The sequence below is a fragment of the Thermobia domestica genome, chromosome 1 (assembly GCF_964235325.1).
Source record: "Thermobia domestica chromosome 1, izTheDome1.hap1.1, whole genome shotgun sequence".
NCBI lineage: Eukaryota > Metazoa > Arthropoda > Insecta > Zygentoma > Lepismatidae > Thermobia > Thermobia domestica.
In genome coordinates, this window is record NC_137454.1 from 312,965,289 (window position 1) to 312,983,317 (window position 18,029).

The 18,029-nt window shown below is 36.1% G+C and overlaps 1 protein-coding gene across 1 annotated transcript in view; it reads left to right on the forward strand.

Annotated features, from left to right (window-relative positions):
* The first annotated feature begins 1,324 nt into the window (after positions 1–1,324).
* LOC145667845 (hemolymph lipopolysaccharide-binding protein-like) overlaps positions 1,325–18,029 on the forward strand; it is a 37,202-nt gene continuing 20,497 nt past the window's right edge. The window contains exons 1-2 of the mRNA XM_081735278.1: positions 1,325–1,420; positions 17,681–17,814. Of these exons, the coding sequence (XP_081591404.1) occupies positions 17,736–17,814 (79 nt within the window). The 5' untranslated portion in view covers positions 1,325–1,420; positions 17,681–17,735. The remainder of the gene's footprint in view (positions 1,421–17,680; positions 17,815–18,029) is intronic.

The window sequence follows — 18,029 nt, forward strand, 5'->3', positions numbered from 1 at the left end:
AAGATATAAATCAGGAGTTGGGAAATTCGACGTTCGTCCTCACGAATAGCAGAAATAGACGAAAGTGAACTTTTTCCTGCACAAAACATGAAAAATCAGGAATTAAAAATAGTTTTATCTGTTTTTATGGACAAATGTTATGTGAATGGGTAGGCTAGGTAGGTAATGTATCCTTCTAAAGAAAAGAAAAGATATATTAACATCAAATACAGATATCCCATTGCTGGCGTGATAATGGTGTGACGTAAAAGCACCTGTTTTTTGGTACTTTGCGTAATATGGCAACACTGGCGGTAATAGACGGCGTCAAAATCCACCAATTACCCTATGGATAGACTGTTATAAGGAAACAAGAAACTTGAAAATCACTGAGAAAACGTAAACTATCTACACCTGGACATGACGTCCACAATGATTTCCAAGTTTCTTGTTTATTTCTAACTGTCCATCTATAGGATAGTTGGTAGCCAGCCACTTATGACGACACCATCCAGTATCGTCAGTGTTGCCAAACTATAATGTTCGTAAACAGGTGTTTGGTTTTACGACACACCATTATCGCGGCGTGGGATGTCTATACTTAGCATCAATTGTCATTCTTGTTACAGAAAGGTATAATCCTTATCTAGTCTACTAATTAACAATCTCATTTGTCCACAAAAGAAAATGCCACGACTGTCTTCAATTCCTGAATTTTTACGTTTTGTAAAAAAAAAAAAAAAAAAAATCCCTTTTGTAGGTTTTTGACACTTACTAGGACAAACGTCGAACCTACACCACGTGGTTTATATCTCAAAAAATATCTACAAATCAGACCTTCTCTGGTTGGGAATTTTAATTTCAATCGCACTTACAGTTTAAAAGATCTGATGGTTCAAACTTTGGGTTGTGTGTCTTTACGGACACTCTGTATAATTTACATACACATTACAGCATATATATTGTTCTCGAGGTTTACCTGTTTATTTTGAAAATGTTTCAGCTATTCAACCGAATGATAAAATTGAGTCTGCTAAATTAAAGTTACATTATATTGTTTAAATAAATGTCTTTTTTTTTTTTTAAAAAAAAAAGTAAATCAATTTTCATTCAAGTGTACTTTCATTAATTCGTTTATGTTATCATTATACCTTTATCACTTCAATTACTTGAAATTTCACCTGTGACGTTGAAAACTTTGTTACGAGAAGTTTTACAATTCATTTCACCTAATTCTCCTATTGACCTTTATTTCATAGCCAATGAGAATTCTATAGATAACGGAAGACTTTGATTTTATAAACAATTGAAACAATCATTAATATGACGTCAGCATTAAATATTAATTTCAAATACTTCCTTCTTCATAATAATAAATAATGCAGATCGTGAAGTTCGAAAATATTACATTTTCTGTTTGAATAGTGGCTAAGTGTTTGGGGTAAGTATCAATTTTTTCTATTAACACTCGCACTACCTAGGTATTTTTTGAAACGCGAAATAACAACAGGGAAGGGGGGGGGGGTGGCCGTTTTGTACCCACCTGTTAAGATTAAATATATCTCACAAAAGAAACAAATTAGAACCTCTCACAAAAATCTAAGGGGACTGAAGTGAACAGTACACAGGATAAGAAATGAAATGAAATCTTTGAGTTTTACGTCCCACACTTATGCCGGTTAGGCTAAAGGAGACGGTGATTTTGAGTAATGAATGGAATGCTGGAATGAAGAAAGTGGGAGGAAACGGGAGAGCCCCGAGAAAACCAACGCACACGGATTTTGTCCACCACCAGTGGCGTATTTACGATTTTGTTTCGGGAGGGGCTTTGCTAACTTTCGGGGGGGGCTTTGCCTGGAAATGTGAAAATTCTGCAAGATATTTCATTTACTTTACTGTACTAAGTAAGATTTCGGGGGGGGCTTAAGCCCGGAAGCCACCCCCTCAAATACGCCACTGTCCACCACAAAGTTCACTTGGCGGGGCCTGGGACCCCTAGCACCAGAGGTGAACGCTTTACCACTGAGCCACCGCGGCCCCTACACAGGATAAGACTAGCAGCTATTTATTATGCTGTCATCTACGAGTGATACATCTAAATGTTAGTCACATCTCCTACCAACGAGGGTGTATATTTCATGCCCACCAACTTAAAATAGCGAATTTATGAGACACACTAACGTACAATTTGCACCACCGTCAGGTGTACGCTTTAGCTAAACATGGTGAAAAATAATACATTTTTTTTTGCAAGTTTAAAGTAACAATTAGAAGAGTAATTAAAAAAAACACTGTGGGGCAAAAAGACCCCCCGGTGGTAATCCGAAGCTAAAGACTTTCTTTCAGGCTACGTGGATAACTTTCCTGCCATTATTGGTGTGAGAGAATCAGGTTCAATTAGTGGCGTTTCTTGAGATCAAAACAGGTAAATCAGAGCCTAATTTTTTTGCTCTCTCTAACATACGTAAATCTAATACTTCCCACCTCTTAACAAATTTCTCTCATATGCAGTAGCGTAGCTAGGATTTTTGTTTAGAGTTCTTTAGTGTTGATACATAACTGTTCATATATTATATATATGAAAATCAGTTACTCGCAATCGCTAGGTTAAATTTAAAAAAAAATAGCATAGTTATGGTTTTAATTACAAACATAACAGAATGAATAGTTTATGAGATATTGAGCTTCTAATTTCACTTCCTTTTTAGTTAGGCCACTTGGTCTCCAAGCGGTCTAATTCTCGGAGAAACTTGTTTCTTCCTCTTGTTGCGTAGAGTCACATTTCATGAGTTGCAAGTACACATCACAATATCGAATTTGGCGAAATAGTAAACACATTCTAAAGTTTCAGTTGTACTCATAAGGCTGGACTCCTTCGATGGCCTTATCTGTTTAAAGATTATCGCGTTAAAGGAATAATTTGACTTGATTAATTTCATTCAGCAGGAGATGCAAGAAGTTAAACCAGAACAGAAAAGAAAATTATTTCGACGATTTCAGCAAACTTCCGGCATGAAACTCTGGACCTTATGGTTCGCTTAATTTTGCCTCAAGTTTCCCTATTCTGCAGAAAATATTTAACCGTTTTTAACAATATGGGAAACCTCTGTCTGCCAAAAAACTAAGCGATGTAAAAGAAAATAGAAAATAATCTAATGTCAGAACATTTTTGTTTTCGATTCTATGCTCTTGGTACAGTTCGCTAAGTCCAAATTAATAATAAAATCTTGCCCGGTTTTCTTATGCAGATTTTGTGAAACAAAAGGGAAGGTTTCGAACTACGAGCATCACATTAGGCAGTTGTCGAACTAAGATAGAGAACTATTTTTAGAGCATCAGATGATTACGAAGGCAGAGAAAGATCTCGACAACTGACGAATTAAGAATTTGAAAATCTGAAACTTTCGAGACGGGTTTCGAACAACGAACCTTGTAGTTATCGTACCATGACTTCATCCACTGTGCTACGGAGAACTCTATGTTCTCGTTTACATACGTTTCCTTTAGCTACGTTGAAAGCTAACTTAATGGGATATTCCAAAAGTTGCCTCGGTTGATGCACCGTTCAGATAGGGCGCAAACCTCTTGTAACTTAGTTACAATGTATCGTGGCGGACGTAAATCATTGATCAGGTAATGGCGACTGCTTTGAAACAAATGCAGAGTATGAGAATTAAATCAGTTATATCTGTGGTTTCGTGTGGAGAAGAAACAAACTTGTGAACCAAAGGCTTAAGAAAAACTCAAGTTATTAATATAAACTTTGCAGAAGATTATTCACTTATTTCATCATAAAAGAAACACGAAAGACGTTCTGAAACGAAGAAATACAACTATGCAAGCGGAGGCAAAGAAACCTCAAGTAACGAGACAAAACACGAATCATTTATGGCGTAGTGATCGTGGTTCAGTGGTCAAGGCGTTCGCCCAGTAATCTGGAGGTTCGTGTTTCGAATGAACATCGGGCATTTTTTGCTTTATGATTTTTAAGGGTGATTGATCGACATTTTATCATATTCAGATATTTGAATACTCGGATGTTTCAATACTTGATTATGAAATCTTCATGAATAATAATAGTAATAATAATAAACTGATAATAATTATTATTATCTCGTAGGAGATTAAATGCTAGGAGCTAATTATCGCTCAGGTCATACCATTACAAACAGAAAGGTGATATTTGGGAAGAATGTTTTGGCTTTGTTTAATGTTTTTAACCTCGTTTCTAAAAGAAACAAAATAACACGAGAATTATCATTTTACATTCGAGACGGGACAAGGCTAACTAAAATTATCGTCTCGCTTTAGAGATGAGAATCGAGACGAGACGAAAAGTATCGTAAACATTTCTCGTCTTGTCTCGATTCTCGAAATAGTGTATGTCCATTTTTGAAGTAACAATTGCTCTGTACACTGAATCTTATAGGCTTTTTGGAACTTTGTATTTCAGAGCTCATTGAATTATGGTCTGTGTAGGTATTCTTGTAGCAAAGCTTTTATAATTACCTCTGCATATACTAAAAATTAGTTTGTTATATGCCTTACTGTTGAGTGATATTTAGTTATTTTTATTACAGTTATTTTCCTTAAAACATACAGTAGAATACTTTCTACATAAAACTTTAGTGGAAAGCTTTTGTTAAAAATGTGGGTAGTTGCAGAGGTGTGTCTTCAAGGTACGGAATCCCTTCTGCGAAATCCATACGTTTGTGTAAGTTTTGTCAAACTTTAGGGCAACTTTAAAACTTTTAATACAATTATTATTATTATTATTATTATTATTATTATTATTATTATTATTATTATTATTATTATTATTATTATTATTATTACTGAAGTGTTGTTAATTTAATGGTTCACCATCTTCCTCCGAGCTCCCGCTTAGTGGGCATTGTTCTGAACAAACATCCTGTGTGTTGGTTTTCTCCTGGTTCCGCTTCCTCCCACTTTCTTTATTCCTATATTTCTTTCATTCTCATCATCGGCGTCTTCTGTATCTTAGCCGGCATAACCATTACTTAAAAGCAATTTTTTACGGCTCTTGTGAGTTCTGTATCTCTACTTTCTACATGAAATTTGCCTCGAAACTTTCCGTTTTAACATTTAGCTAGTTGTAGGGACGTATGCAGAGGGTATGTCTTGATGGTCCTGACACTTCTCTCCAATCCCGGCTATTTTGTAACTTCTCCTTAACGCCACAGATGAATTTACAGATTTTAACCCTGCGTTAGGCGCGTACGTTTTTGTTGCACGATTAGGCGCGTGGGTGACAGGTGTCACCCATCTATTAAAATACATCTAGAGCAAGTAAAAGCATTTTGAAATGACTGTTCTTTCATTTGTTTGATAAAATGTTAATTACAGGCTATAGTTTTGGTTGTACACAGTGTTCTGCTGAATAAAACGGACATTTTTCTTATGACTACTTGAGTGATTGCATGCATGTTACACAAATGTCTTTTGAGATGATCTCTACACATCCATCTCTTATATTTGAAGCACTACTTGCAGTTTGTCTCTTCCTCTTCCACAATATGGCAACGTCCTCTGGAGCCTGATAGCTTTTCAATATCAACTATTCTCTCTTTCTCAACACTAAGTAAGAATCGAAGTCTGCTCCTCTTTCTAATTTTAACTTGGAACTTGGAAAATAGGCATCGGCGTTGTATTTGAGATTTAGTCATTTCCCAGACCATATACTTCAAAATAATCTCATTCGTGACAATTGAGGTAAACTGGTATTGAATATCAGGGTGAGACGTGCATTCATGGCACATATATTTAGAAGATCAAAAAATATCACAATGAGCCATCTTGTTCCGTTTCAATATAGGGTGTCACTAGCACTCATGTGATCAGTTTTATAATCAATGTCATCAGAACACACCCCAGGCTTCTCCTCTTCATCCTCTTCAACATTGACGAACAATATTTTTATTTTTTTCCGTGTCTGTCTTCCGGCGTTTTGATATTTTACTTGTTACGTACATAGGCACGCGGTTGACAATTGTCACCCAAACACGCTGTTACAGAGATATTTTATTTCTTTTAACGGTAGACGGGGTACAGATGTATACTACTGCCGCCACATCAAACACCAACAATTAACGTTCAGCTATTGAAAGGTGCAACCCCGAACACCAATACACAGTGTTGCCAGTTTGAGACAAAAATCACTGGGGGACACCTGTCACCCACACGCCTAATCTAGGGTTAATACAATGTGTCCTCATACAAAATTTGTCTTCTATATTATTATTATTATTATTATTATTATTATTATTATTATTATTATTATTATTATTATTATTATTATTATTATTATTATTATTATTATTATTTGAGGACTCAATATTACATTCTACTCCAATGCAAATAAGCATACTGAAGTTAAGAAAAAGAAAAAGAAAATTTTTTGAATCGTCTGTAAGGATGAATTGCCTTATATGAGATACTCTGAAAAGAAAAGTTGGGGGAAATGAAGGGGTCAACTACTGGACAATATGAAAATTGAACTTTCGGATGCCTTAAGAGAAACTAAGTAGGATTTGTCTTCATGATACATAGTAATACCCTTTCTTTGGGTAAAAGACATTGGATTAAGTATGCGTTATTTTGATGTTTTAACAAAATATACAAACAAATATAAAATAGAATAGTTCCTATTTAACAATTTTTGTTGAACGAATATATGGAACGTGTTAAAAATGGCGAACGAAAATTTTATTAGGCCTATTATTTCTAGTAAGAGTGGAAGAACTTAATAACAATTCCACAATGACGTTTCAGACAAATTTATGACCCATACTAGGCCTGAAGGATAACCCGTTTGTATTCATGAATTGTTCACGAAACACTCGAAATTTTCATACAGTAGGAATCTTGATCGTAGACTGTGACGTCATTTGTTAGTTTTTATAAATCAGATATATCTACATTCTAAATTATAAAATGTTTCTGAATATCCTCGGATGGACCCGACACCTAACTCACGAAACGAATGCTCAAGCCACTACCGTAAGATCGCTCTTTTATGTAAGAGTCAAGAAACACTCCTCTATGTAGCACATTGCAAATGTTTACGATTGCAATATTTTATTAAATGAAACACTGATTTCGGTCATGAAATAATAATATAGTCGAGAGAATTCAAGTTTAAATTTTATAAAAAGACCAAAAGTAACTCCGTAACTTATCTCTATTATACTCGGTTATTTTCATTTTATAGGTATTTCCAGTAACCTTGAACGACAGGGACATGAACACATATACATCGAGGACATGTAATCTTTCAAAGGCTCTCCCACCGGGAATCGAAACTGAGACCCCGTTTATTGAACTATCTGATGGGTGGGGTGGCTTGTTCGTTCCCAAGGCAAGTAAGCTTCAGACAGACACATCGTGTTCGTGGGTTTTTTCGGGACACTCCCACTTTCTCATTCCACCATTTCGTAAATCATAATTCCCTTGTTTTAATCAGTCTTCCTCAACCTAAAACGAAAACATTACATATCGTTTGAAGCTTTTCCAAAATATATACGGGTATTCTGAAAAGTGGCAATATAGTGACTATTTTCAAACCAAACTGAGCCAAATTACGGTTCGTTTTCTGAAATAAACGGACACATTCTGTTTCAATTTTAAACCGAACCCAAATCAGTCAACCCAGAGATAGCGTGGGTCATTGAAACAGTGACCCACAACCAACTGACCCAGCACCCACCGTGAAACACGACCGACCACCCACCGTGACCCACTATGGCCCACCACCCACTGTGACCCTTTCCGACCCACCATCCACCATGAACCACTGACCTACCAAAACACATTATCATCAACTCTGATACGATTCACGACCTCTTTACCGACTAAAGTGCTTACACTTGTAATACAATCATGTTGTTAAATTCTATCTAATCGGAGTTCGAATTTCTACCTTCAATCGCTCAAGCACCGCTCTGTTATAAAAACGATGGATCTGACCTTAACGATATAAAATGATAGTGTTTGTCATGGGTAAAATTACGACGAATTTCAATTAAAATGGTATAATTATTTCGTTGTTGAATTATCGATACTCTTCAGTGGAAAAACGGATGAATTTTTTTAAAGTCAAAATTCAAGGTCAGTAGACCAACGTACAGAAACTTATATTACAAATTTTATGTATATTTTTCTCACAACTTTACGGGTTGATTGCCCTGTGCTTTAAGCGTTCCATATAATAAACAAGCTTCAGCAGAATATTATAGTAGAAAGCGCATGGTAAACAGGGGTGGATACAGGGGGCCGATACTCCCTCAGAAGAGGAAACTTTCTTATTTTGTATATAAATAAAACCCAGAGTTCGGAGCTCTTAAAAGTAGCTCTAAGTAGCAGTATTACAACCCACCGACCCTGCAGAAGTGCGTCCTGGATCCGCCCCTGATGGTAAGGATATAAGGATGTATGATGCGAAACACTATACTGTTTGTGTCTCAACTAATATCGATTTTTTCGATTATTTTTACAAACTGACCCACTATCAATTTACCATATATAGAAAGTGCCGAACCTTCCCATAAAGGAGAAGCTTAAAAAATGCTAGGAGTCGTTCTCTTCATTTTCAATAAAGAGGTAATATACTGAATTTGAGCCCCGTAAGTTGAACGGCTTGTAAGATACTCACTATACCTTAGGATATTATTATAATGAAAGCAATATGATAACATCCAAGTTCGAATTAAGGTCTAACAATATACCACAATTCATTTCATTTGACTGCAATTTGGCCGTAATGATTAGGCACACATAGTTACTTCATTTTTTAATATAATAATTTATATATTACACTGATTGAAAAATGTATTTTTGCCTTTAGTTAGCTTCTCTAAACACCCCATGATCTCGAAAATTACAAATATAAATATCTAAGAATGGCTCAAGTTCTTTTTTCACCTAGAGATACTCATCTCAGATAAGTAAACAGAAACAAATGAAAAAGGAAGGGTAATGGAGGCCTTGAAAGTAAAACGTAGACAAATTCACCAGTGTTCAGAAGCATATTTTTACATCACGCTCGACCCTACTCATACGAGGTCGTTCGTTGCAGTTAACAGTTTCTCGCTACGTAGCATATATAAATACAGCAGAAATCAAATAACTGTTACTGGCGGTCTTCGTGGCCGTGCGTACTAACGCAGTACACTAGTAATTATAATTGCTTTTGGCGTGGGTTCAAATCAGGTCCAAGGATTTTTATATTTTTATAAAAAATATTACTCAAGAAAGAGATTTACTTACGTTACGTGTGCAGTTTTGCTATACGTCTCCACTGTATAAGAGGAAGTAGTAGTAACAGTAGTAGTAGTAGTAGTAGTAGTAGCAGTAGTAGTAATAGTAGTAGTAATTGTAGCAGTAGTAGTAGTAGTAGTAGTAGTAGTAGTAGTAGTAGTAGTAGGAACGGATTAAAAACCCCACAGGCCTCGTTTTGTTCCACCTTGACTGCCATGATATAAATTTAACCTCAACTGCTTCTCCAATTTTCTTCTTCAACCTCCAAAAAGGTGACAATTTTCTTCTATTAGAACACAATTCATACACCAGTTTGGACCAGGCCCGCAACCAGCCACAGAGGTTTAGAGGGGCCATGAATATATTAGAGGGAAACCAGTGATTAAAAATTACCTTACACATATCCAAATTTTTTCTGTGTTGAGGTCTGCAGATACCACGAAACGTTTAGGGGGTCAGGCCCGCTAGTCCCTCTCTGGTTGTGGGCCTGTTTTGGAGAATCGCTAACTTCAACAGATAAGAAATGTTTTTACTTTTTATGGCTAGAGTAGAGTGTTAAAAAAACATGATATTCAGAAAATGTTGTCTACAATGCAGTGAGCAGAGTATGTTGGTGATTTGTGGGTCGTAGTGGGTCATGGTGAGTGGTGGGTCGCAGTGATTGACAGTGGGTAGTTGGTCCCAGTGGGACACATGCTGTTGACTTACGACCCACTGACACTCAGAAAACTCGACCCACTTGAACCACTGACCCACCGACTCACTGACTCACTCAAACTCTGATTGGTACTATTCAGAATATCCGTACATATTTTGGAAAAGTTTCAAAGATATGTAATGCTTTCGTATTAGTGTAAGTTATTATGAGTCTGCTGTTTCACTATTGAATGGAATTACGATTCCCCATGTTTTTTCTAAAGATTTCTTTTGTGAAAAAACATTAATGAGCAACAGAAAATCCAACTGTTTCTCGATTCAGATTTGTTTGGTTTAACAGCTTTAAAATGAAATCTTTACGTTTAATGTCTAACGATTACCCGTGTTAGGTTGAGGAAGACTACGATTGAAGCAAGTGAATTATGATGGACGAAATGGTGGAGAAAGTCTGAGTGTCCCGAAAAAACCCACGAACACGATGTTGTCAGTCTCAAGTTTACTTGCCTTGGGAACGAACCAGGCACCCCACCCATCAGATAGCTCAATAAATGGGGTCTCAATTTCGATTCCCGGTGGGAGAGCCTTTGAAATATGACATGTCCTCGAAGTATCTGTGTTCATGTCCCTGTCGTTGAAGGTTACTGGAAATACATATAAAGCGAGAATAACCGAATATAATAGAGATAAGTTACGGAGATACTTTTGGTCTTTTTATAAAATTTAAACTTGAATTCTATGGACTATAGTATGTTATCATGATAAAAATCAGAGTTTCATCGTTAACAAAATAATGGAATCGTAAACGTTTGCAATTTGCAACATACACGAGTGTTTCTTGACTCTCACTTAAAAGAGCGATCTTAGGGTAGTGGCTTGAGCATTCGTTTCGTGAGTTAATGATTTGCGGTTCGCGTCACTCCGAGGATATTCAGGAAATTTTTATAATTTAGAATGTAGATATTTCTGAAGTATAATAAAATGAAATATATTCAATTTCTCTCGTTCTTACAAGTTAGAGTTGAAAAGACTTCCTCGACATGGGAAAAACTAAAAGCATGACGTCAGATTCTAACATTTCGACTCCTACTGTCTGAAAACTTCGTGTGTTTCGCAAACAATTCATGAATAAAAACGGGTCATCCTTCAGGCCTAGTATGAGTTATAAATTTGTCTGAAACGTCATTGTAGAATTGTTATTAACTTCTTCCATTCTTACTAGAAACAATAACAATATTCACGTTCGTCAATTTCAACACGGTCCATATATTCGTTCAACAAAAGTTGGTAAATAGGTACTATTCTTTTTTATACTTGTGTATTTTGTTAAAATATCAATATAACGCATACGTAATCCAATGTCGTTTAGACAAAGAAAGGGTATTACTATGTACCGTGATGAAGATAAATCCTACTTAGTTCCTGTTAAGGCATCCGAAAGTTCGATTTTCATATTGTCCAGTAGCTGACACCTTCTTTTCCCCCTCTTTCCTTTTCAAAGTATGTTCATCCTCATCCAAGGCAATTCATCCTTATAGAGGATCCAAAACATTTCTTTTTAATTTTCTTAACTTCAGTATGCTTATTTGCATTGGAATAGAACGTAATATTGAGTTCTCAAATATACAGTAATAATAATAATAATAATAATAATAATAATAATAATAATAATAATAATAATAATAATAATAATAATAATAATAAAGACAAATTCTGTGTGAGGACACATTGTGTTAAAATCTGAAAATTCGCCCGTAGCGTTAGGCAGAAGTTACAAAATAGCCGGGATTGGAGAGGTGTCAGGACCATCAGGACATACCCTCTGCATACGTATCTACAACTATCTAAATGTTAAAACGGAAAGTTTCGAGGCAAATTTCATGTAGAAAATAGGGATACAGAACTCACAAGAGCTGTAAGAAAATTGCTTTTAAGTAATGGTTATGCCGGCTAAGCTACAGAAGACGTCGATGATGAGAATGAAAGAAATACAGGAATAAAGAAAGTGGGAGGAAGCGGAACCAGGAGAAAACCTACACACAGGATGTTTGTTCAGAACAATGCCCACTAAGCGGGAGCTCGGAGGAAGATGGTGAACCATTAAATTAACAACACTTCAGTAATAATAATAATAATAATAAATAAAAGTATTGGGAGAATTATTAAAGCGGTATTAAAAGTTTTAAAGTTGCCCTAAAAATTGACAAAACACTTAAACGTACGGAATTCGAAGTATGGGTTCCGTACCTTCTAGACACACCTCTGCAACTACCCACATTTTTAACAAAAGATTTCCACTAAAGTTTTATGTAGAAAGTATTCTACTGTATGTTTTAAGGAAAATAACTGTAATAAAAATAACTGAATATCACACAATAGTAAGGCATATAACAAACTAATTTTTAGTATATATGCAGAGGTAATTATAAAACTTTGCTACAAGAATACCTACACAGACCATAATTCAATGAGCTCTGAAATACTAAATTCCAAAAAGCCTATAAGATTCAGTGTACAGAGCAATTGTTATTTCAAGAATGGACATACACTATTTCGAGAATCGAGACAAGACGAGAAATGTTTACGATACTTTTCGTCTCGTCTCGATTTTCATCTCTAAAGCGAGACGATAATTTTAGTTAGCCTTGTCCCGTCTCGAATGTAAAATGTTAATTCTCATGTTATTTTGTTTCTTTTAAAAACGAGATTAAAAACATTAAACAAGACCAAAACATTCTTCCCAAATATCACCTTTCTGTTTGTAATGGTATGACCTGAGCGATAATTAGCTCCTAGCATTTAGTCTCCTACGAGATAATAATAATTATTATCAGTTTATTATTATTACTATTATTATTCATGAAGATTTCATAATTAAGTATTGAAACATCCGAGTATTCAAATATCTGAATATGATAAAATGTCGATCAATCACCCTTAAAAATCATAAAGCAAAAAATGCCCGATGTTCATTCGAAACACGAACCTCCAGATTACTGGGCGAACGCCTTGACCACTGAACCACGATCACTACGCCATAAATGATTCGTGTTTTGTCTCGTTACTTGAGGTTTCTTTGCCTCCACTTGCATAGTTGTATTTCTTCGTTTCAGAACGTCTTTCGTGTTTCTTTTATGATGAAATAAGTGAATAATCTTCTGCAAAGTTTATATTAATAACTTGAGTTGTTCTTAAACCTTGGTTTACAACTTTGTTTCTTCTCCACACGAAACCACAGATATAACTGATTTAATTCTCATACTCTGCATTTGTTTCAAAGCAGTCGCCATTACCTGATCAATGATTTACGTCCGCCACGATACATTGTAACTAAGTTACAAGAGGTTTGCGCCCTATCTGAACGGTGCATCAACCGAGGCAACTTTTGGAATATCTCATTAAGTTAGCTTTCAACGTAGCTAAAGGAAACGTATGTAAACGAGAACATAGAGTTCTCCGTAGCACAGTGGATGAAGTCATGGTACGATAACTACAAGGTTCGTTGTTCGAAACCCGTCTCGAAAGTTTCAGATTTTCAAATTCTTAATTCTTCAGTTGTCGAGATCTTTCTCTGCCTTCGTAATCATCTGATGCTCTAAAAATAGTTCTTTATCTTAGTTCGACAACTGCCTAATGTGATGCTCGTAGTTCGAAACCTTCCCTTTTGTTTCACAAAATCACAATTTTCGTCATAATAATTGGGTTTGATCATTTTACCCTAATTCTAAATCTGTGTATATAAATCATCCCTCTCTATCTCCATACTTGAATCTCTCTCTCTCCCTTTCTCTCTCAATGTCGCCCAGGAACTCATACGGCTTGAGATCAAACCTTCGACTCTTGAAACCAAATGTAAGCTCTCTAGCAATGTGCTATCGTAACTCTACAGGTTTTTTGCTAAAAACAGTATCTTTTAAATTTTATTTGGGGGGGGGGGGGAATTCTCCGCCAACATAAGATTTTCACTTCTTTATTAGTGCATTGCTATATATTTGGTCAAACAATACGTATTTATGAAGCTCAAGGGAGGGGGAATTACACCCTCCTGTCCTGCCCAAATGACGTCCCTGGAACATTTGCTTGCAATTACTGAAAAGAAATGAAATAAATCATTGAATAACACTCATTTCTGTCAGTAGATATGTTAAACGAATGGATATGTTAAACTGTTTTGTAATTTGGAGTGTGTGTGTTTATATAACTAAAAAGTGTCGCAGAACAAACCTAGTATATACGCTATCAAAGTTCGGAATTTAAGGAGACGAAGTCAGAAGATTGTGTTGCAAATGTATACGTTTAAAAAGAATGTGGATAGGTCGAAAATTGAGAAAATATCGACTTTTCCAGAGACCAGAAGTAAAGCTAAAGTGTGTGAAATTAGCACGAGAAAAGTGTCAAGAATTAGCAGTAAAGCTTAGAGGTAACCTCAAGAAGTTTCCTAATTTGAGTTGTCAACATTGTAAGTAATAAAACAGTGGCAATATTTATGATTTTCAGAAATAAATAATTCGTAGCAGCGTGCTTCAGTTTCATGTCAAAGGCGACCTTCCCTTGGCAAAGAAAATAACAGGTTTTGAGGGATAAAATATCTTATACGGAGTCTGTAACACCTATGCTGAGGATTCTTAAACACATCTATTTTTGATAATGTAACCCTAAGGATGGTTGGGGATTTCGTATGGAACGTGAGGATATAGTGGCATCAAGGGCGATATTCTTGCAAGAAATGCATAAAACCGAGACATCGAAGGCGAAATTCTTATCTCGGTCAACTCAGTGGTGGAGGGCTCACCTCTGGTGTACGGGGTTCCTGGTTCGATCTTAGCTCTCAAAGCGGATTTCGTGCTGAATAAATATCGTTTACGTGAAGTTCCTCAGTGTTTTCCCGTCTCGCCCATTTTCTTCATTCCACCATCTTTCGTTATTATTATCGTCTCCAATATTCTTGGTGGATAATCGTGGGATGTTAAATTAAAAACACATTATTATTTCAACATACCTTAGATATGCTCTGTAGGCTAAAGCAGAGAAATAATAAGAAAAACTCAATGATGATACAAGAATTATGTTATTAAGATCATCGAAGGAAATGGGAAAATTTTTAAACAACTACGAGCACATTTTCATCTCAAATTTCTACGGGCTTTGTGCATTCCATATGTATATTTCATGAATTGGTGCCTAACATGTAATTGTATTCTTTTTGGGAGATTACATCCCAGACAGCATGTTTGCTTACCGCAAGCTTGCCTGTCGCTTTTATTGCTGTCTGGGATGTGTCTCCTAATTTTTGGAAATCAAAATAGTAAGGAACTGACTTTGGTTCCCAAGTTCGATCCTCAGGTGGATTGAGTGAAATTATAAAAGATGTACTTAGCCAACTAATATCAAGTAGCCTATATTTACAGTCACTTGCTTATCATATGAACATTCGAACCAAACGAAATATGGAAATTATATCACATTCGTAATAGGAAATTATATTATTATTATTAAGATATAATGATCCTATTAGTGTCAAAATCTCTATTGTTATAATATACTGAATATTGTTAGTGAGACGGGTACCTTTGATACATAACATGCTACCGGTGCCAGCTGGATTTCAATAGACGTAAGGCAACAAATTATTGGTTGACACCGTCCACCGATCCGCCTTTTCAAAGAAGTAAGTAATCGTTTCAAACTTTGGGTATAACTTCAAAATCGGATAGCTAGACATATATAGCAGAGTCGGCAAAACAGTCGGAAAGGCCTTTTTCCAACCCTCTACCGACTCCTTATGCCGGCGGCGCCGGCGGATTTACTACACCTTTACGGCTATTTACCGACTGCTCGGTAAGGTAACTATTCGTCGCGGTCGAAAATCGTTCGGAAAGACGCCGGTGTCTGGCGCCGGCAATCCGACCGTGGGATCTGGTCGGCATGGACAAATTGTCCGACTATGGCGGCAGGCTCCTGATGGGGTACGTCTCGTTTTGACCGAGACAGTCCTGTTTAGGGGCGTGTCCCAGCCTTCTCGTCAGTAGATGAAAAAACGTAGTATTTGTCCCGCTTTATGTAAGTGTAAGAAGTAAATAACAGGCCCAATACCTTTACTCCTTGTAGAGGTATTAACAATTAATAATGACAAAGATGCCAGAATTGAGTTGAAATTCCCCACATTAAACATGATCTATCTTGTACAACATTCTTACAGAATTTGGAATACCGAAAAAATAATTAGATTAATCAAGATATGTTTAAATGAATCCCAAAGTAAAGTGCGGGTAGGAAAATTTTTGTCCGTGAGCTTTCACGTCGAGAATGGCCTGAAACAAGGAGATGCGTTTTCGCCATTATTATTCTACATTGTTCTGGAATACGCTATAAGGAAAATCAAAGATAGCAACCAGGGCCTAGAGTTGAATGGGGTTCACCAGATTATGGCATATGCTGATGATGTAAATTTAATTGGGGATGATGGGAGAGCAATAGAAAGAAATGCAGAGGTCTTATTAAACGCTAGCATGGACATGAGTTTAGAAATAAATGCAGAGAAAACTAAATAATGAAAGTTCGTCGGGATCGTAGTACGGCAATATGGATGCGTTAAAATATCGAATAAAGCGGATACTTTCAAATACCCAGGATCAATATTTACAGATAAAAACAATATTCACGAAGAAATTAAATGTCGACTAAAAGCAGGGAATTCGTGTTATTATTCAGTTCAAATTTTCTTGTCGCAAATTCTGTCGAGGAATTTGAAGCTTAAAATACATAACACGATAATCATGCTTGTTCTCCTGTATGGTTGCGAAACATGGTTGCTTACTCGGAAGGAAGAACATAAATTGAACATATTTGAGAACAAGATCCTGAGACGAATATTCCGAGCTAAGAGAAGTGGGAATTTGGAATGGTGGAAACTTCATAACGAGAAACTGTATAATTTATACGGTTTACCAAACATTGTTAGGGTCATCAAGTCTGGGAGGCTCAGGTGGGCAGGCCATGTAGCCAGGATGGAAGAAAGTAGGAACGCTTTCAAAATCAAAGAATACTGGAAGACCAACCGGAAAACGACATTAGGAAGACCTAGGCGCAGATGGGAGGACAATATTAAGATGGATCTCGGAGAAATAGAAATACAAAGCAGATTCTGGATAGTTGGCTAAGGATAGAAGTCAGCAGAGAGCTTTGTAAACGCGGCATTGAACCTCCGGGTTCCATAGGCCGTGGAGTTAGTTAGTTTTTAAACATGATCTGTAGTTCGCAGTACTGCTCGAAAGGCAGCATAAGTTTGAGTAGTTGCTTGTTTGTTTTTGAACTAATTTACGCACTGACCTGTTTCTCAATTCTCATAATTTTTAAAAAGCCGGAACGTGTCCCGTTGTCAGCTGAAAATTTTATGGTCACCCTGACTCTTGCACCACTTTTTTCTCCAAAAGTGCCTCATAGTATAGACCCGAGGTATATAACGAAAAGTGTCTATGGCCTATGTTAAATCGAAGTTCTTCATTCATACTAGCTGCGTCGACATCTAACCCCTCTTAATATTGCACATTTCTAGATAACATTAATTAATTTCTAATCTCCTTACGATATCATTGCTTTTATCATTTTTTGCTTTTGTCCAGAATAACAGTCATAACATGTAATAGAAGCTCTCAACTTCAGATAACTTTCTTTATATTTATACTAGAATAATTTGATAAATGTTGGCCTTTTAAAGTGAAAATAACCTTACTTCCTTGGTTGATTAATATGTTACATATTTTTGTACCAGGTGCATCAGTTGAGAATCAGGATCTAAGCAAATAAGGATATAGAAAGCACACAAAATGAATTCGTTGTTCTTGGTATCTGTATTTCTACTGGGAGTGAGTGTTGGTGGAAGTTATGGAGCTTCAACTCCTGCAGGTAACGTACTGCAAACATAAAAATATACAACAACGTATGAAAGAAATTTTCAGTAGAATGTCATACTGGATACCCTATTTCTGAACAGTTTCTTAAATATTCCTTAAAACTGTAACCTACCACGTAAACTAATATTTTAAATGTTGTTCTAAATTTAAAAAAACTATTTGGGATCCTATAATGGTGCTTAACAATAAAGAAAGTAATAAGTCGAA